General features: G+C 45.1%; 1 protein-coding gene across 1 annotated transcript in view; it reads left to right on the top strand.

Annotated features, from left to right (window-relative positions):
* SLC10A7 (solute carrier family 10 member 7) overlaps nt 1–21,577 on the top strand; it is a 288,849-nt gene that overhangs the window by 248,168 nt on the left and 19,104 nt on the right. The window contains exon 10 of the mRNA XM_036765559.1: nt 7,435–7,508. Coding sequence (XP_036621454.1) covers nt 7,435–7,508 — 74 coding nt within the window. The remainder of the gene's footprint in view (nt 1–7,434; nt 7,509–21,577) is intronic.

Here is a 21,577-nt window from a genome sequence, read left to right on the forward strand (position 1 = left end):
AATACATCAGAGTTTTGTAATTTCATAAGATCAGGAAATTCCTGATGTGTGATTCCCCTCCACCGATGCAGATCACAACCTGTCCATGACTTGATAGATGAATTCCTCTCCCAGGCTCACAGAGGTAGCAATAAAGGATTTGAACCCAGGTCTTCCTGGCTCTAAGCCCAGCATCCTATCTTCCTATCTTCCTGAGTTCAAATGTGGCCTCAGACGCTTAGTAGCTGTGTGACCTGGGGCAAGTCACTTAACCCTCATTGCCTCCAAAAAACAACCCCCCCAAAAAAGAAAAAAAATCAATTCAGTAATTGAAGGGCTTGTACTAAATGACCTCTAGGTTCTCTTCTTGCTCTAGAGATGATGCAGCTAAGTCACAGTGTTGTTTTAAGGTCACATTGTTAATTTATGGCAGAGGAAAAAGCAGAACTCAAGTCATCTGGCTCTTACTTGACTTTTTGCTGGTGAGACTTGATGCCTCCACATGGCCCCTGAACTCCCTGCCAGCCTCGAGGGTCTGTAATTGTGAGTCTGTGGGTATGAAAATGAGTGAAAACAAAAGAAGTGTGAAGGAAAATGCAGAACACTCTACGCAGGAATAAAAACATACGACATAGATCTCTTAGAGCATGCAGCAGAGAAAGACAAAACAGATCATGTAAGATCCTTATTCAGAGATTTAGAATATGAAGGGAAAGGGCAAAGGAGAGAAAAAGAGAGAGAAGGGAGAAAAGGAAAATAGGTCTCAAGAATGGAAAATCCAAGTGATTCAAAGGACAGTGGTTCTAAAGTAATGATAAAAAGGCAACTTTACATCAAGTTAGAGGAAAAAGAGCCAGTCAGCAAATTAGTTTGAAGGGAAAAAAATGTGCATGGAAATTGACAGAAGAAATGTTAACACCTAGAAACAATGATTATTTTGCTATTAATAATATGGTGGGGTGTTTAAAAATGTTATGGTACTTGGTTTTTCTTATTGTTGGCATGTTTGGTCAGTCAGCAAGTATTTATTAAGCCCTTATTATGTGCCAGCCTCTTTGCTAAGTGCTGGGGATACAAAGTAAGGCAAAAACCAGTCTCTACCCTCAAGCGGCTCACATTCTGATGGAGGTGACAACATGCAAAAAAAAATGACACCTACAAAATAGATAAAGTGTAAATGGAGGTAATCCAAGAGGAAGGTCCTAGCAGTGGGGGAGATTAGGGAAGGGTCTCTTGCAAAAGGCAGGATTTGAACTGAGTCTTGGAAGCCAGGAGGCAGAAGTGAGGGGGAAGAATATTCCAGCCATGGGGAATAGCCGTGGGGAATGATCATTCCCCACCAAGGTATTAGTCATAAGATCATCGAATTGAGAGGTGGAAGGGACCTCAGAGGTCAGCTAGTTCAACCCTCTTATTTTACAAAGAAGAAAACTAAGACATGGGGAGGAGAAATTACTTGCAGGTGATAGGGGTGCTAAGTAGCAGATCTCCCAGGGGTGGGGAACCTGCGGCCTCAGGGTGCTGTAGGTCCTCAAGTGCACCCACAGACTGCACTTGAGGACCTAGAGAGCCACATGTGGCCTCGAAGCCCCAGGTTCCCCACCCCCATCAGCCAGTTAAATGAATTTCTGGTGGAGATTATTTATTTGCTGTGTATTTACTGTGAGAGACAACATGGAGGTCTGGGCAGTGCTGGAATTTGAGTCAGAAGAACCTGGGTTCATATTCTACCCCGTACCTGGCTGGATGACTGGGCAGGTCCCCTTTCTTTTGTGCCTCAGACATCTCTCTAAGGCTTAGCCGCTAAATCGGAGATGAACTGTCATTAGCGTTGGTGCTTTTTAAAAGGCATTCCCTGCTTGATGTAAGTGGGCCTCAATGTAGGGAAAGGCATTTATTTGATTTGTACTGAATGGTGGTAGGTTTTAGTTTTTTGCTTTTAATTTTTAAATGTTGATTTACATACATCTCTCACCGGATCCGTCCATCTTCACAAGCTATTACGCTATAGCTTTCCTTCCCTTTTAAGCTAAATTCCTTGAGAAAGCCAGCTACGCTAGCTGCCTCCACTTCTTGTCCTCACTCTCTTCTAAATCTTCCCCAGTCTGGCTTCCCATCTCATCACCCAAATGAAACCGCCCTGTCCAAAGTGATCCTTTCCTTGCCAAATCTAACGGCCTTCTTTCCATTTCTCGTCCTTTCTGACTTCTCTGCAGTCTTTGACGCCATTGATCACCCTCTTTTCTTGGCTCCTTTATTTCTTCTAGGTTTGCATGATCCTGGCCTGGTCCTCATTCTAACTGTGACTGCACTATCTCAGTGTCCTTGGCTAGATCTTCATCCATGTCATACCCACCAACTATAGGTGTTTCCCGATGCTCCATCCTGGTCTTCCTCTCTTCTCCGTCTATACTATCTCTGTTGGTGATCTCATCGCCTGCCAGGCATTTAGTTATCATCTCTATGCAGATGATTTCCAAATCTATATATTCATCCCTAATCTCTTACTGAGCTCCGGTCCCATCACCAGCTGCCTTTTGGATATCTTGAACTAGATGTCCTGTTGTTGTAAAGTCATTTTTCAGTCATATCTAACTCTCTGTGACCCTGTTGGGGATTTTCTTGGCAAAGATACAGGAGAGGTTTGCCATTTCCTTCTCCAGCTCATTTTACAGATGAGGAAACTGAGGCAAACAGGGTTAAGTGACTTGCCCAGGGTCACATAGCTAGTACGTGTCTGAGGCCAGATTTGAGCTCAGGAAGATGAGTTTCCTGACTCTAAGCCCAGAACACTGCCTCACCTAGCTGCCCCATGGTGTCCTGTAGGCCTCTCAAATGCCACATGTCCAAAACTAATGTCACCATTTCCCCCCTAACCCACCTCTTCCTAACTTTCCTATTACTGTTGAGGGAACTACCATCTTCCTAATTACTCAGGCCAATAACCTTGGTGTCATCATCGACTCCTCACTCTCACTCAACCCAGCCAAAAGTTAAACATTACTTCTACCTTCACGCTTTCTCTCCTTCACATCCCCTTATCTCCATTCACACAACGATCACCCAGTAGCTTCTAACTGGTCTCCTCCCTCCTTACCGCAGTCTCCTCGCCCCCCCCCACCTCCACCCCACCCCCCCCTCCGCCCCAGCATCAAATCGACCTTCCTAAAGCTCAGACCTGGCCATTACACTCATACCCTGTCTCCCCACCCCATTAAACTCCAGCAGTTTCCTCTGACCCTTACTACCAATTATAAAACCCTTTATCTGGCATTTAAAACCTTTCCCAACCTGCCCTCTCCCTACCTTTCCAATTTTTTGACACTCTGCTTCCCTCCTCACACTCCGTTGTCCAGCCATACTGGTGTGCTTGCTGTTCCGTGCACACAACACCCCATCTCTTGACCCCATGCCTTTGCCTTGGCTGTCCCCCATGCCTGGTACACTCTCCCTCCTCACCTCCGTACCTTTTCTTCTCTGGCTTCCTTCGAAACTCAGCCCAAATCCTGCTTAGAGCAGGTCACCCTTGTTGTGAGTACCTTCCCTCTGAGATTACATTTTTCATGCACTCTCTATATATCTTATACGTGCATGGCTGTTTCCTCCATTAGAGTTTAAACTCCTTGAGGGCAGGAGTGGTGGTTTTGCCTGTCTTTATATCCCTAGTGTTTAGCACAGTGCATGGCACTGACAAGTCCATCTTACCTCTTTCTAATGTTGATTTTCACAGCCTGATTCTCCGCAGCTTCTTCTAAACTGACTATATTAGCAACAAAAGTCTTTGCCTTCAAGTTTGTGTCTCACAGGGGTCTATGTAACACAAAGGAAAGTGGATGAATGGTGGTGGGCAAATACAGGGTGTCCCGAAAGTCTTAGTGAAATTTGAAGTTTTAGTCACTAAAACTTTTCAGGACTAGAGATTTTTGGTAACACCCTATATATGAATAATGCGTTTTTGTCTGGTTAATTCTAATTGAAGCCCATGTCCTCATCATTTAACCTCTCTGAGCCTCAGTTACTTCAACTGTAAAATTGCTTTAGACAAAGTGACCTCTCAGGTCCCTTCTGCCTCAAAAAATTCAGTGTCCCTCTGACCATCCATTTCTCCACAGACATGATAAGGATCAAATGTGATGAGGTAAAACACCTTGTAAACTGTGAAGCGCTATAAACGTATAAGGTATTGTGGGTGGTAGTGTCATCGCTGGCATTCTATAAGACAAAACAACAGCTGGCATTCACACAGGGCTTTCAGCTTTGCAGAGTGCTTTCTATTTCCTCTTGATCCTTCTAGCCCTTTGAGTTTGCACTTGTAGTATTTTCACTAAGCATATGAAAATACTGAGGTTCGGAGAGGTGAGTCACCTGGCAGTGCTTAGAGAGCTGGTATAAGAGCCAAGATCTGAGCCCATTTCTCCCTGACTCCAAGCCCATCACCATCCATTACCCAAAGCTGGCTGGTGTGTCACTTTAAGGAGTGGGTACTTTGGCACTGCTAGTTAATAAGTAAGCATGACATAAATGTGAAGGTAAAAGATCATAGACTTAGAACAGAGAAGAACTTTAAATGGCATCTGATTGAGCCCCCTGAGGCCAGGATGGGTAAAATGACTTGTGCCGAGTCACATATGTAGCAAGTGGCAAAGCCTGGGATTTGGACTCAGCTCCTTTGCCTCCAAAATCAAAAAAATGCTACAGCAAGCTTAGAATCTCAGGATGTAATGGTTGGGAGGGACTAATAACAATAAACATTTACTTAGCACTTTAAGGTTTATAAAGTGCTTTACATACATTATTTCATTTGAGCCTCACAAAAACCATATGAGCTAGGTGCTATGGGTCTGATTATGCATGAAAAAACCTGAGGCTAAGAGAAATCCAAAGACTTGCTTGTGGTCTCTCCCTGTCTCTCTCTCCCCTCCCTCCCTCTCTCTCCCCCTCCCTCCCCCTGCCCCACTCTCTCTCTCTCTCACACATGCACATGCACAGCTAGTAAGGCAGGTTTTGAAGCCCCATTCTCTCATTCTTGAGGGCTCTACCACTGAGAGAGGCCAAGAACACCAAAGGGGTTCAGAGGAGAACCAAAAAGGCAATTAAAAAAAGATGGTTAATAAAAAATTAACTTGGATTAATCATTTGGAAGAGAGAATATTAGCGGATCATTTGAATTCAGTTGTTATAGATCAGAAGGGCTCTCACAAGGAGGATTGCAGGATCCCAGAAGTCATGCTAAGGGGTCATCTAGTTCAACCCTGTTCTTTGGTAGATGGGGAAAATGAGATCCAGAGGGGTAAAGTGATTTGCCCAAGGTCACACAGCTAATAAATGGCCAATCAGGAATAATAGCAAGATGGTCTCTACCCCCACCAAGGACATCTCAAGAGAAAATGGGGATTCATGAAGACTTTCGTTTATACAGAAGGAAGACATTCCCAGTGCTATATGTTGTCCAGTGTGGAAACTAGCTATAGAGGGAAACGGTAGAGTGCCGTTCTCCAGAGGTCTTTAAAAATTGGATCAATTCTCTCCTCTGGGCTGCTGTAAATGGAGTATGTCTGAATAAGGTCGTGATTATAGCTAGTAACAAGCGTGCCATCTTGATTTTACTGAATGCTTTGTCCTTTTCCTAGGGCTTTCATATGCAGGAGCTCATTGGAAGGCAGGGCACAGATCTCCCCTAGAGAATGATAGGGAGCCCAGTAGGATGAATGATCACTATTCTAAATGGTTTGACTTTTTATTATCTAAGCTTTTATCCGCTGAAATATGGGAAACTGGATTATGGTATCCTCCCCTTCCCCATATAACAGTGTCTCTCATTCATATTTAAGACTCGGCCTTTTGGAGTTTATTTTATTTGGGGGATCTAGGCCCATGATTTTATCTGTATAAGGAACACCCAGTGGGGAAACTATTCCCTGATGAAGATGAGCACTTTCTGCAAGCTGGGGCACCGAGAGGTTATGATTTGCCTATTGTCACACGGCCAGAGTTGTCCACATTCCTCTGGCCACCTCATCATTAGCTTCATCATCATCATTTTCATTTAATGTGTAGTCATTGAAGCATTTTTTAATGTAATGTTTCCCTGAACATAGATTTTCCCCTGTTTCTGTCATGAGATCATGTTGCTGCTCCCAGATAACAACAGGAACCATTTTTAGAGATGGATTAACTCTTTCAGGTCTCTTTGGCCTTAAATGGCCAATAAGAACCTATTAACCCATCACTGCTGACCATCAGCTGAGTCCCCATGGAATCTTGGGTGAGAGCTGCTGGACTTGTGATCTCAGTACATTAATTTGTTCAGTAGAATGTAAGCTCCTCGAGGAACTTGGCAGGGCCTTGAGGGCAGGGCCTACTTAATTTACACAAATTAAAAAAAAATTTTGGTCCAGACATGATTTTAGCCTTCCTAGTGTCAAAGCCTCCTCAGCAGACTCAGATTAGCAACTCTCATCTGTAGCTTTTAGCCTTAGAAAGTTGGCTGGGGCACCAAGAATTTAACTCACTGGTCACTTAGCCAGAATGGAGGTTGCCCAATCAAAATTAGAACTTGAATTCAGGTCTTTCTGTCTCTAAGGCCATCCCTCCATCCTCTTTACTACCCTGTATCTCACCTTATACATAGTAAGCATTCAGTAAATGTTTGTTGAATTTCATTGGCATGGGAAGTCCCTCTGGTGGTAAAGATTGCCATCCATGGGTGCCTTCCTATCCCATGCAGTCCTCATCTGTGTAGTTGTCATTACATTTGAGAAGATCTGCTCTGTACACCAGAGGCATTCATCTTATGTCACTTATCTCATACGGGTATCAGTGTAGCACCATTTGAGCCATCTAACTGATATATAGTATGTCCCCCATGTTTATCTTTACAGAGGGAGAAGAGAACATAGAAGGATAAGAGGACTAAATATTTATATAGAACCTACTAAGAATCAGACACTGTGCTAAAGGCTTTTTGTAGGTTTGTTTTTTCAATAAAATTTTATTTATTAATTGAATTTGTTTTTTAATAAATATTATATTATTAAATAAATAAATTCGATCCTCACAAACAACTCTGAAAGGTATGGCTAGTATATATGTTGTTATCTCCATTTTACAGTTTAGGAAACTGAGGCAAACAGGTTAAGTGACTTGTCCAGGGTTGCAAAGCTCTTTCTGAGGTCAGATTTGAACTCAGGTCTTCCTGACTCTGGACCCAGTGCTCTATCCACTGCACCACCAACTCCCTTTAGAGATACGATTCTCTCCAAAAAAAAGTTACACAATGCTTCCCATTTCCACTTAGGATGCCTTCTGTCATTCAAACTGGGCTAAATGACAATGACATAAAAGTGGGTATTCCCACTGGGATGTTTGGCCTAGAATGTGTTGGTTAAGTAAGCTTTGAATAAAAGTGTTAGTAATGTACGGTGTTGTTTTTTTTTTCTTTCTTCTTGTCCCTAGGAATAATTTGGGCTTCACACCAGCAGATACTGTTGCTATCATCTTCTGCTCCACACACAAATCCCTCACACTGGGTAAGTCAATCGGAGCCCTAAGGAACAATATTTAACGTAAGCCTTGTCTACGAAACCTCATTCATTTAGAATTCAGAGGGTCAGAGGAAAAGCGTTTGGAAGGACCTTGGGATGGTCCGCTGGTATGTCCAGCTGGTTGGGAAATAGAAGTTGTAGAAGGTGTGTGGAACCAAAGCAGGGTCACTTTGGCCAGGCGTTCCGCCACAGCCCTTAGAGCCCAGTGAATGTAAGTGACTTCTCATGGAGATTGTGCAAGTGCCTTGAGGGCCAGATTGTCTTGTACCTTGAATGGCGGAGTCGGGGAGAGGGAGAAAGATTGTGTAAGTGCTTGGACAGGTAGCTATTAAGCACCTGTTAAGCACCTGTAGTTGCATAGAGAGTTTCAGGGCTTAGATAAGGGCTAACCCTCTTCATTTTACAGAAGAAGAAAGTGAAAACCAGAGCTAGGAAGTGATTTATTCACCATGCAGTTGACTGTGGGTGGGGGTAGAAGTATCACAAAATGACTGTGATGCCAAAAGGCATCAATAAACCTTTCTTAAAAAAAAAAAACAACGAAAAATGTTCCTCTTGAGTGGCACACTACCACGGAATCATGACTGTTTTCTAAATGCCCAGTGACCCAAACTTTCATACATGATTTCGGTTTTCTGACCCCACCCCACCCACTCCCAAAATCATGCTCCTCAGCTTCAGCCTCAGCTGCCTCTGGAAAAATAATTTTTGGACACCCCATGAAAAGGGCAGAGGAGGGGAGGTTTTTTTGTTTTTTGCTTTGCTGCTAGAAAGAATTGGGCTTGCTGGGGTTTGAGTTTGTATTTGAAATCTCCACCAGTGCTGGTTCAGAATCAGACCATTAGTACAGTGTCTAAGGAGCTTCGTAGTCAAACTCTCCGAGGTTTTTGGAATATAACCTGAGTCGCTTTCCCTTAGGGTACTTGGATTTACTAGCTGTCAGTCCTGTAAGTACCATGATAGCTGCTGTCCATGGCAGTCCCCGCTCCAGGCATTCACCACCCCCACTCTAGTCACCACGGCAACCTGGATCCATTCCCCCTTGGGCAGATAGAAAAACCAGAGCTTTGTCTCAAGAGTGTCCTCATTTCCACCTGGAAAAGGAAAAGGTTGGTCCTTGAGGGAACCTCACAAAAGCTTTGTGATTTACAGTGTCAGCTCACACTAGGTCCCATCAGTGCTCCCCATACCAGCTGAGGCAGAAATTATTGGTGAGGAGGATGCCATGCTAATCACAATGCCTGAAGACTAGTAATTATTCTGTTAGAGACTTTGTCTGCATGGAAATTACAGGATGGTACAATCAGTGTGGAGGCCTCAAAGTCCAGAAAATAGGGGCGGCCAACCTCAAATAAGATTAGTCATGTTTACCCTCCTTGTCTTCCCCCAAACACCAGGAATCAGAGCATTCAGTTTTTATGGGAAAGAAATTGGCCCAACCCAGTGGAAACTAGCACTGTGGACAGGATGGACCGTGGACCACAAAGAAAGGCCCAGCCCAGCTCTGCCCAGCATCACCCCCAGCTCGTCTGGCCCTTTCTCGAAAGGTCCTCATTCTGTCTCCTTTTACCCTCTTTTACCCTCTGTCTCTCTTTTACCCTTTCTTGCTTCACATCAAGCTAAAGAGACTCATATGATTTTTTATTTGTTTTAAAGTGACAGCAAAAGAAAGACAACCTGACAGAGGGATGAACACTAAATGCAGAGTCAGGAGATCTGGATTCTAGTTAGGCCTTTGACATTACTAAGCTGCATGTCCTAGGAAGGAAGAGAGGGAGGGAGGGAGAAAGGAAAGAAGGAAGGAAGGAAGGGAGGGAGGGAAGAGCAAAGGAAGGAAGGGACAATAGAAGGAAGGAAAGAAGGAAGAAAGGAAGGGAAGGGACGATAGAAGAAGGGAGGGAGGAAGGAAAGAGCATTTATTAAGCACTATGTACAAAACACTGTGCTAAGTGCTAGAGATACAAATGAAAAAACAAGGCAGTTGCTGATATCAAGGAGCCCCCACCCTAATGTAGGGAAGAACACGTAGGAGGTTTTGACTGCTAATAATATGAAAAGTCCTGTGATCCTTGGGGTCTGGCTACAAAACAGATAACGCTGCTTATTCTTTACTGTCACTTCTACCTATAATCATATCCATTTCTAACATCAGACCATTTGACAGTGCCAAGGACTTTGGCGACAAGAACTTTGTTTTTCGGGTCTTCAGTAGCTGTGGCTACCAAGGAGGCCGGGGCTCTGGCGTCTGCAGAAGCATCTGCCAGATTCTATCTTGGGGGGGATTGCTTCCCAGGATGGTAGTCACAGCAGCTGGGCTGGTATCAGGACTGGCGCTCTTGAGGGCACTGCTGCTTCCAGGCTTCTTGGACTTACCTGCCTGGTGGTTTTGGCGAGGAAAGTGAGTCCTTTCTTCACAGTGAAGAAGCAGGAAGCAGGGACGGTGTCCTTTGGAGCTCTGATTCCCAGAGCTCTTGGGCTCAGGGTCTTGGGCTGTCTCCATGAGGGTCTTACTAGATTGTAAGTTCTAGAAGGGAAGAAACTATTTCTTATCCAAGCTTTGTATCTCTGCTAGTGGCCAGCACGGTATTCTGCCTTTCATAGTCTGGAACTCCAGAGGATCTGGGATCTCCCCAATGCGGGCGTTCTCTTCAGTGATCAGATCACCACCCCCATCCCTGGCTGCCTGTTCTGTGCGGCTCCCATCCATGTTCTCCCATCAGTCCATAGAGAGTCCACTCAACATTCTGGGTTGGGGGGCAGTTCTTTGAGTTCCCTCCGCGTTTCATAGATGTGTTTGCTGTGGTTAATCCCAGTGGGCCTCAGTTTTCTCATCTGTCCAGATGAAAGGGTCAGGTTCCACTAGATGATCCTGAAGTTTCTTCAAGCTCTCAAGCTTTGTGGTTCTCACCATATTTTGGTTTTGCTGGCGTGGGATCTCCTTCCTCTCACCTGTTTATAATTTAGTACATAAATATTAGGGAGATGGCTGAGCCTCAGAAGTCATGTAGAGATCTAGGAGGTGTCAGACAGCATTGGAACCCAGATCTTCCTGACTGTGTACCCAGCATTGTACGCACTGTTGCCTCTCTGACTCTACCAGAGAATACCAGTAGTAATTATAATAATTAGCACATGTATACGTATTGCTTTACTGTTTGTGAATCACTTTACATGTCATCTCATTTCATCTGCACAACACTTTACAAATGAGGTAACTGAGGAAGACAGGTTAAATGACTTGTCCAGGCTAGCAAGTATCTGAGGCAGGATTTGAACTCAAGTCTCACTAACCACAGATCCAGCTCTCTTTATCAGTTGTACCACTTAGCTGCCTTCTTGCAATTTTATTTTTAAAGAAAGGTGCAGCTAACAGATTTCCTTTCAATCCAAATCAGAGGAGAAAGACATCCAGGGGGATCAGGATGTGATGAATTCCAGCTTCAGAAGCCTTCGTCCTTCTCCCCTTCCCTCCAGGTTAGGATTCCTCCAGTGTGGGTGTAAATTTGGAAGTCCTTCCATGAGTGGGACACAACAACGGCAGCCTCGGGATAACATGAGCCAAGTTGGTTCAGTTTCAGTGCGACAGTCACCAGCCATGTGCCAGGCAGTGTGCGAAATGCTAGGGATTAAAAATCAGAATTGAAACAAGGAGGTTACATGCTGTTGAGGGAAGCGATGTATCCAGAAATAAGTGAATACAGGATGGCGGTGGGCTGGATGGCACTAAGCGCTGTGGACATCAGCAAAGGAAGCGTTGGTACTGTGGGTGAGCTTTGCTTTGAGGGAATCCAGGGCACCTTTGGGACAGGTTGGAGAGTTCATTCTAGGCATGGGGAAAAGCAAAGGAAGTGGAATGTTATGGACGAGGCCAATTTGGCTGGAACTCAGAATGTATGTGGAGAAATTGATATGGGATTTGTACTCTAGGATAACTCTCCGTAGGTCTGCCAGCTCCCATCTAGTCGGGTAATTCAGCTAATGACCTAAACAAGTACATTCTTAGCTGAGAACTCCCCCCGGCTTTGATACCACACATCCACCCCCAGCGTATTCTCCAGCCAGGATTCTAATCCGTGTGTCTCCCCCACATGTGTATACCATGCTTACATGTAGCACATCCACACACGTGCAGTCCCTCTGTGCTTACATGTAACACATCCACACACATGTAGGCCCTCCGTGCTCACATGTAGCACATCCGCACACGCCCTCCATGCTTACATGTAACACATCCACACACGTGCAGGCCCGCCGTGCTCACATGTAACACATCACACATGCGAAGTCCCTCTGTGCTTATGCGTAGCATATCTGCACATGCGCAGTCCCTCCATGCTCACATGTAGCACATACACACACGTGCAGGCCCTCCGTGCTCACATGTAGCACATCCACACACACGCAGTCCCTCCGTGCTCACATGTAACACATCTGCACATGCGCAGTCCCTCTGTGCTCACATGTAACACATCACACATGCACAGTCCCTCCGTGCTCACATGTAGCACATCTGCACACATGCAGTCCCTCCGTGCTCACATGTAACACATCACACACGTGCAGTCCCTCTGTGCTCAAATGTAGCACATCTGCACACATGCAGTCCCTCCATGCTTACATGTAACACATCCATACACGCGCAGGCCCTCCGTGCTCACATGTAACACATCACACACGTGCAGTCCCTCTGTGCTCACATGGAACACATCTGCACATGTGCAGTCCCTCCATGCTTACGCGTAGCATATCTGCACACACGCAGTCCCTCCGTGCTCACATGTAGCACATCCACACAGGTGCAGTCCCTCCGTGCTCACATGTAACACATCACACATGCACAGTCCCTCCGTGCTCACACGTAGCACATCCGCACAGTGCAGTCCCCCCCTTGATTCATTGCTTTTATTAGTGCATTTGCCATTGATTGATTAGTTCCTGGTATTAGGACTTTGTCTATTGATGGATTGCAGATGAAGTGACTATTTGACCTTTAATTATGAGGCATCCTATTGAAAATGACATTGAGCTATGGCTCTGTGGACTCCGTCTGGAAGCCCTGACGTGGAGCTGCTCCCTGGAGCTCATTCAGGGGGAAAGAGGAGGCCTGAAGGAAGCGTCACCTGACCTGCTTCCACCAAGCGGCCACTGAGGGCGGAGGACGGCTTCCTGGCTTGTGGATGTGAAATCTCTACCCGGGCACCATGTGCAGGGCCCCACCTAGGAACACATCTCCTCCACCTCATTCTCGTTTGGTTTGATATTTGGATAATCTCTGAAGGCAAGGTACTGTGATGCCGTATGGAATAGTGTAAAGAGTCCTGGGCTTAGAGTAGGATGAGCTGGTTTCACAACGCACGTCAGGTACTTACTAACTGTGGAACTGTGGACAAGCCATGCCATACTCTGAGCCTTAGTTTCCATATCTGTAAAATACAGGAGGTTGGATTCAGTGACCTCCAAGTTCCCTGCCCGGGATCTGATAGAATCTAATTTAAAAAAACTGCTTTCCAAAAGCAAAGACTTGGATGGTAGAGTGGAAGAATCACTGTCAGAAGCCCCAAGTTTGCATCTTGGCTCCAGGACTTATTAGCTGTGTTACCTTAGAAAAGTGGCTTTCCTTCTCTGCCCCTCCCTACCCCATCCGTACAAAGAGTGAGAGTTTGTACAAAGTAATTTTTTCCCATCCAAGCCCCAGACTAAAAATCATGTCTATGTATTAAGGAAAAGTATTTCAGACCAACTGTCATTTAGCTACCCTCTGTTGTCCAGAGGCTATCCAACATTTGGGCCTCCTGCCCTCCGTTCCTGATTCCTGCAAAATTCAGTTCCCCGTTTCCACTATAAGCTCTTAAAACAGAAGCAGAAGGTAGAAAAGAGACATCTGCCTTTGGGGTGGGGCCATCAACAGTGCTGCATCCTGTAAAGAAGCTTTCTTAGATTTACGTGGTAATCAGGAGAATGAGTTTGAGAGCCCTGCAGTCTGACAGCATCCTTAAACATGCCACTGCAGTTCTAGGTCTGGGAGAGTTTACCATCAGGCAGAAGAAAAAGTGATGATGCATGTGTCATTCTGGGCTGTGTAGTAGAGAAAAGAGAAATAGTAGTCTATCTATCGAGTGATATATTTCTGCTCAACAAAGCATTGAAAACTGTTTGGAGCTTTGATTCTGTTAGTTAGCAAAACCTGGCTTGCCTCAGATTTACTGCTGGGATATCTAGAGTTCTTAGTAAATGTTCCAAGAAGTCAGGTGCCTTTTGGGCAGCTTGGGAGAATTTAAGGAGTAAAAAAGCCTTGTCGGGAAGGTTTCTTCCAAAGGAGGAGGTGGGGACCAGCCCAGCCTCAGCCCCAAGCATAAAAGTAACAATTCATGTCTGTTGAGTGTCTTAAGGTTTGCAAAGCACTTTTCTCAAAAGAACTCTGTGAAGTAGTTAGTCCAAGTATTATCTCTCTTGGTCTCATGGCTAGTAAGTACCTGAAGTGGGATTTGAACCCAGGTTTCTTGACCCAGGTTCAGCACACTCTACCGTACCCACCCCATGCCTCATCATCATAGTAGACTAATAATGCCCATCCACCTACCCTTCACACACACATCCCTGCCCCAGCTCCCTGTTCTTCATTCAGTCCCAAGAAATGAAACTGGTAAATCAGGCTTTTCCTCCTTCCTTTGGGAATTCCCATGCACATTTTCATATTTGTAGGAACATTTTCCTAGATTTATCATATTCACACTGACTTTCCATTTGTAACATGAGTGAACCCAAGCCAAAGGTAGGACGGGAATGCAGTCTGATGACTTTCAGTCACACCCTCCCAGATTGGTTGACTTCTTCCATGTGGAGAGCAGGAGTCAGGAAACTTGCGTTCCTCATATTAACCAACTATCTGTGTGAATAAACATTTTTGGGCCTCAGTTTCTCCATCTGTAAATTGGCTTACTCTACACTTCTTCGATTCTTTAAGATTTTGACTATTCAGGAAGAGAATCACGTGATTTTAGAGTTGAAAAAGGCCTCCGCAGCCATCCAACCCAGAACATGGCTAAAAAAGGAACCCCCATCTACAAGCTACCCAACGAGTGGCTATGCAGCCCCTGCCTGAAGATCTCTAACGTGTCCTGAGGAAACCCACAGACTCTGAGACCTTTTTGTAAAACGAGAGCTTAAGGGCCTGTAGAGATCAGAGCCACTCACCAGCTCCTTCCATTTCAAGAAGAACCTGGGAATTGCAGTAGTCAAGTGACAAAGCGCCAATTTAGGCCAGCTTCTCTTATTGAAAACCTGGTGTTCTGTGCCTTACCCCATGGTGCACAATCCTAACTTCACAGGTACAACCCCAAGTGATTTATTTAGTTTACTTGGATTTCTAATAGCACCATGCAGTTGTACCTCCAAAGTTTAATTATTTAAACTCAAACACAATAGCTGTAAGGCAATTTCATGTTGGCACAGAAAAGACATCTCTGGTGAATTTCCAGAGAATGGAGCGTTGTAGATCCTTTCTAGGTAGCAAGCACCTGCAAGGAGGTTAGGTACCACACTCCATTTTGATAGAAATTGATAAGGGGACGTTATTTTTTGAGACCAATAATAATTTGTTGTTCAGTCTTACCTCAGGTCACACAGCTACAGGTAGTACTTGTCAAAGGTTGGATTTGAATCTGAACCTTCCTCCCTCCAAGCCTACTCTGCATCCGCTCCTCCCCACCACCTCTAATGGGACAATACATGTAAAATATTCCATCCCCATGCTCTGTCGCGTGCCTCAGTGGTCCCAAAAAGGAGACTCCCCACATGTTGGGAATCCTCCTTGCTTGTGTCCCCAAACATACCGTTGGAATTTGGCCTTGCCCGTGTCCAGGAGAGCCGGCCCGGGCTCGCTTCCCAGCACTTCCTCTCTTTCCGCAGGCTCCGCCAACCCCGGAGTTTTTATTAATATTTAGAAAGTTTGCCTCCAGCAGTACTAAAGCGTGCATCAGAGAACAACAGTTGTTTACTCTGTTTGAACTGAAGGATTTCACCCAGGAGATCTCATCCACTTGAAGTTTACATCTCTCAATCTCCTTGCAAACAGAGATCGATGAATAACCGTTGTCATTTCAGAGTCGCATCTCTCCAATTATTTATTTGCTCGTGTCTCTCCCCAGAAGTTCCCTTAATTGGATCAGACACTAAGAACCACATGGCAGGGATTTTGCATGACAGCCAGCTTCCCTGCCTCTTTAGAATAAAGAGCGTGCATACCCCTGGCTGCAAAATGAGGGTGACACCCAGCCCCTCCCTTGTCCCTTCCTACAGTGCCATCAAAACAACCCCAAGCCAGGAAGGAAAGAGCGGAGGCTGTCGACTTTTTAAAACTCCGCCGCGCTCAGCGGGCTGCTGACAAGTCACCCTAGGGGGGACGGGATATTGGACACAACTCAAGAGACTCCCGAGTCCCAGTACTACGGCAGACGCTTGGGAACGTTGGCTCTCTGGAAACTTAGAGCGTTGGAACTTGGGTGCTGATACTGTAGGAGCAAGACCCCGGCGGGGAGGAGGAAGAGAATGAGGAGCAGCGGTAGCGCTGGGAAATCCTGGGCCAGCACCAAGATACCTTCCCCGGAGCTGGGCTCTGGGGTGTGGCCACCCACACCTGACTCCCGGCGTGCTGTGGCCCTCCCTGTGAACGTGCTGGAAAAAGTAGTTCTCCATTCACCGCTCATCTGACACCAGAGTGACTTGGGAATCCATTCCATCCTTGTGTGTAAAGAACAAGAATTACGGGCCGGCACTGTTGTTTCCAAAGTCACAAAATCTTAGAGTTTTAGATTTAGAAGAGATCTTAGTAACGGCTCAGTCCAAAGAGTACCCCTTACAGCCACGTGGCACAGTGGGTAGAGCGAGGGACCAGGAGTCAAGAAGATCGAAGTGCAGATCCAGCCCTCCAGACGCTTGATAGTTGTGTGACCCTGGGCAAGTCATGTCCCGGCTTTCAGCCTCAGTTTCCTCGTCTGTAAAAAGGGGATAATAATAGGACCCACCTCACAGGATTATTGTGAGAATCAAATGAGATTATAGGTGCAAAGCATTTTTGCAAACCTTAAAACACCATGTAAATGCTAGGTATTATTGTGAGCGTTATTATGGCAGCCAGGTGGTGCGGTGGACAGACTTAACTTCCCGAGTTCAAATCTGGCCTCAGACACTTACCTGACCCTGGGCCAGTCACTTAACCCTGTCTGCCTCAGTTTCCTCAATTGTAAAAGGAGCTGGAGAAGGAGAAGGCAAACCATGCCAACGTCTTTGCCAGGAAAGCCCCAAACGGAGTCATTTAGAGTCGGAAATGACTGAACAATAACTTTTTGTTGCTGCTGTCGTTCAGCATCCCCACCAAATGGTCCGTGGGTGCCTGAAGATCTCCAAGAAGGGGAAACCTTCCACCTCCACTGCAGCCCCACGGTCATGGGTGGATAAGTAATCCTTAAGATTTTTTTTTCTTCTATGATACCTAAATTCAGACCATACCCAAGTCAGAGCTATGAAGATAAAATGAGGAAGAAGGATTTTAGGATCAGAGACTTGGGAGGTAGAAGGGACCCAGGGTTCACCTAGGCCAACTCCCTCTGAGTCCCAGAGAGAACTTAAGTGACTTACCCAAGGTCACACTGCCCAGGCATGATAAAGCTGAGCTCTGACCTCAGTCCTGACTCCAAAATGTAGTTCTCTTCCTACTGCACCGCACTATCCAGTTATATATAACAATCGAATTATATTCATTCATTCAAAATAATTAGCAGCAGACAGTGCTAGGGGAGATACAAAGATGTTTGCATTCCTCTACTATATGTTTCACGTTCATCTACTTGTGCATCTTAACCAGAACCTTACTAGGTTATGAACCAGGAAATATGACTTTGTCATTTTTTTTTCTCTCAATACCTGACCCACTGGTATTGTATATAGCCGGTACTTAATAAAAATGTTCTTAATGAATCAATGGAATAGGTCCTCTGCCCTTCAGAGCTTAAAATTGACTATTAACAACTTAGATTTATAGAGATGTACCAATGTGGCCATGAGCAATTCCTTTAACCTCTGAACCTCAGTCTTCTCACCTGAAAAATGGGGATAAAAATGTTTTTATTACCTGCTTCTCAAGGGTATAATGAGCAAAGCATTACAGACCATAAAGTACCATGTAACACTATAGTTTACAAAGCCTTTGGAATCCATTACTCATTTATTCTTCACAATAACCCTGTGAGGTCTGTGGCATAAGGATTATCTTGCCCGTTAGAAAGGAAGAAATTGAACCCCAGAGAGGTGATGCGACTTGCTCATGGTCTTTAAAACTAAGGAGAAGGAAAAAATTGCCCAGCTAAAAAGTAGCAGAACCAGGACGCCAAGCCTGGTTGCTGTGACACCATGTCTAGATCTCTCTCCACTGCACCACTGGGTCCTGTTTTCTGGAATCACTGATTAATAGAAACAATATAGAAATAGATAATAGAAATAGTGTGTATCAGTTGGTCTTGTCAGGATTATAAATTTCAATTTCTTGAATGAGACACAGCAGTACTGAGCCAGTGCCACCCAGCCCTTTGACTCTGCCAGCTGGCAACACCTTAGGCCCCTCTCCTGGCCCGCAGGTGCCTTGTTATGGAATCTTGCATTTCTTGGAAAACTTTCTGCTGTCAGTCATTCGATAGCAAAGTCATCCAGACTGTTCCGCAGCAGCTCTGTGCCCTCCTAGCCTGTTTCTTAAAGTAGTAGCTCACTTTCCCCTGAAGAGGTTCTGGATTTCCAGAGAGCCATCAAATCCTGTGTTTATTATGCACGGCAGTTAACTGCATGCAGCTCAGAACTTGCCTAAGAGATGACTCAGAGAACCCCAGGAAGTATGGGGGTCATGGCTTCCCTGATTCAATAGAGTATAACTGCTAAAAAGCATCAGAAACTTGTGTCTAGACCATATCTAGCACCATAGAAGAACAGGACCCAGAAGTAGTTCTGCTCAGATGCTTCTCAAACTCTTTTTGTAACTGAACTTTTTCATTAAAACACCCAATCACCATTTCCCAGACCGATTCCAATAAGTGAAATATGCTCCATTGTTACTACTTCAGTCCTGCCTGGGCAAATAAAATGAATGGAATCTATTTTCTTTTCTGTCCACCTGACAGGAAGTAGGAAGGCAATGATTTCTGAGAATGACATAAAGTTAGAGGAACTCTTCAGTGGAAGTGGGTAGGTTAGACCAGAGGTCTCAAACATGTAGCCCACAACACTCCTGAGTGTGGCCTGGAACCAGACTTGAAGGTAATTGGGAAATCTTTAACAACGTAAATAAATACACTAATACATAGATAATGTCAGTATGCGGTTTTCTGTGTCAGTATGTGGCCCACTGGGATCCTTAGGTTAATGGCTCCCATTTCTATATGGCTTTGATACGGCTGGGTTGGACTACTGAGGCATCTTTTCCCAGTTCTGGTGGTCACCCTCAACAGAATCATAGTCTCTGACACAGCGCTGGAAGGAACCTCAGACACCAGCTGGTCCAATCCTTTCATTTGACAGAGAAGGGAACCAAGACCCAGGGAATGTGATAACTTTCCCAAGGTCACACAGGGAATAATGATCAAAAGTGGGACTTCTACCCAGGTCCTCAGGTACAGTCTCTGAAGGCCTACCTGAGTTAGCCAGCAATAACATTTTCTTTACTTTTTCTGTTAATCAGAAATGAGATGAAATTCTAAGCCCAGATGGGAATCAGTGGCTTCATGGAGTAGATGGCGCTAAAACTAGATGAAACTTAGCAAAATCACTAAATGAGAGTTGGCCGATCTAGCTACACATTTAATTATTTGGAAATAGTTATAATTATATATTGTTATATGATGTATGTTTGTAAATAAAATGTTATTTAGAAAACAATAAAACTCCCCAAAGTGGACAGTTGAAGATGAGCCACTGAGGCAGGAGTCTTCAAAATGAGGCCCCATCTCCTCAAACTCCTATGGGCTCTAAAATCAATTTTCCAAGTGCTTTTGCTTTATCTTTGAATCAGATGAGCCCAAGAACTCCAGTGAACCTTTTGAAGAAGAAAAAAAAATGGTGAAAGAAAGGCTGCTTTGCCAACTAATAACTGATGGTTAATCCCAGCCTAAACCCCCTCCTGCTCTTGTCTCAGAGGTCTCATTTCTCTGTACCACATGGCCAAAGTGAACACCAAGGGATGAAGAAAAAAATTACTTTAAAAAGACACTGACTGTTCATTTGACCTGGAAAATGTCAGTTCACCTCTAAAACTATCTAATTCATATGGAAAGAGTAGCTTCCTCAATTTTACCATTCAACCAAGATTTAGAAGCCTACCTACGCCCTCCCGAGAGGCAAAAAGTAAATTGAATAGACCTTGGGGTCAGGAAGGCCTTCAGACCCTGCAGCTGACACAGCTGCGTGCCCACAGGGAAGTCGCTCACCATCTTGATATCCTGGGTAATGCTTTAAGGCTGTTAGAAACTGGAAGATCCCTACACTAAGGAAACCACAAAACCATGCCCAGATACCACCACTATCACTGCTGCCGCTACTATGAATACTACTGGTAGTAGTCATAGTAAATTATTATTATTTGGCTTTTATGGTCAAGTTTTTAGCCAAAATTAAGTGTTAGGAGCAAAATTGTGTGAACCTTTGTTTCAATATGATATTACAAGATACTCTTCTAATCACACCTACTTGAGGAAAGTTCAGGTGTTTCTTCATTGAAGTCAAGATAAGAGGCCGTACCACCCACTGGCTGGCAGGGCACATTGATAGCCAAGCAATTTGTGTCATTTGTGGAGTTGATGATCCTGAGGGCGCTGAGCATACCTCTGATTGCATTCTGTTAACATCCTCTCTTCTCTTAGGGTTTTCAGATAATCTAAGTGTTGCCTTACCGTGGTGGGGCTTGGGATTCACCAGCAGTGACAGGGAGGTTCAGCATAGTCATCTCCCTCCATCCCAGAGCTGGCCTGGGCGGAGCTGGTAAATCCTGTGCCCTCCCAACCCCACCCTACCCAGCATCTTCGGGTCCCCGTAAGTCAAGGCCCTGAATGCCCTAGCCCAAGCAGGACCATTCTCGAGCAACCAAACTTCAAAATAAATCCTTCAGGCCCCTGAGACATGCCCCAGGAGCGCAACCGCTACATTGACCCTCAGGGTACACACCGACAGGCAGGGCCCCTGGGAAGAGAGAAATGGAGGAATAGGAGATCCTTGGGATGAGAGACAGAAGCTGCACAGCCCGTAAAAGTAGAGGTAACTTTGGCCTTTGGGAGGAAGCCAATCTTAAAAGAACACCACCCTTGACTCTCTGTGCTCATCCAGCCATGCAGGATTTGGGGAATGGGGGTTTCACAAAGAAATTAAAAAGAATGGCCAACCTCTTCCACCCTATCTGGAATGCCCTTACTGCTCATCTCTACCTGGTCAAATCCCAGACTTCCTTCAAAGCACAGCTCAGGTGCTGCCTTCTACACAAAGCGCCTCCTCTTACCCCAACTTGGCAGTGCTTTGTCTGTCCTGAGATTCCTTGGTGTAGACTTTGTAGTCACTTACACGTGTCAATGTTACAAGACTCCCCCAACTCCTAGTAAAACATAAGTTCCTTGAGGGTGAGGATAGTTTTGTTTGTCTGCGTCCGCAGAGTAAACACTTAGTAAATGTTGAATTGAAAAAAGCCCAGTAAGCAGAGCCGCCCTCAGCCCCGACCCGGCTGCCTGGCCTCCTCGAAGATGTTGACCCTTTCCAGGAGCTGCAATACCGCTTTTGGATACAGTCTTATTTTTCTCAGAGCTTAATTCATTCTTGAATTCCCTGCTAGCTAATTACTCCTACAACACTGTTAGACAGGTGAAGGTGTACCTAAATCTTCTGAGGCAGCAACCTTCAATTGGCAGAGTTAAACGTTTCATTGTTAGCATCTGGCGAGTCTTCACAGGTCATTCATTAAACATCTTTTCCAATCAGAACATACCTGTTTCAGAAGAGCAGTAACACCACCTGCGCATGCTTTTCTTCTC

Source organism: Trichosurus vulpecula, chromosome 6 (genome assembly GCF_011100635.1).
Source record: "Trichosurus vulpecula isolate mTriVul1 chromosome 6, mTriVul1.pri, whole genome shotgun sequence".
In the NCBI taxonomy this organism is placed as follows: Eukaryota; Metazoa; Chordata; class Mammalia; order Diprotodontia; family Phalangeridae; genus Trichosurus; species Trichosurus vulpecula.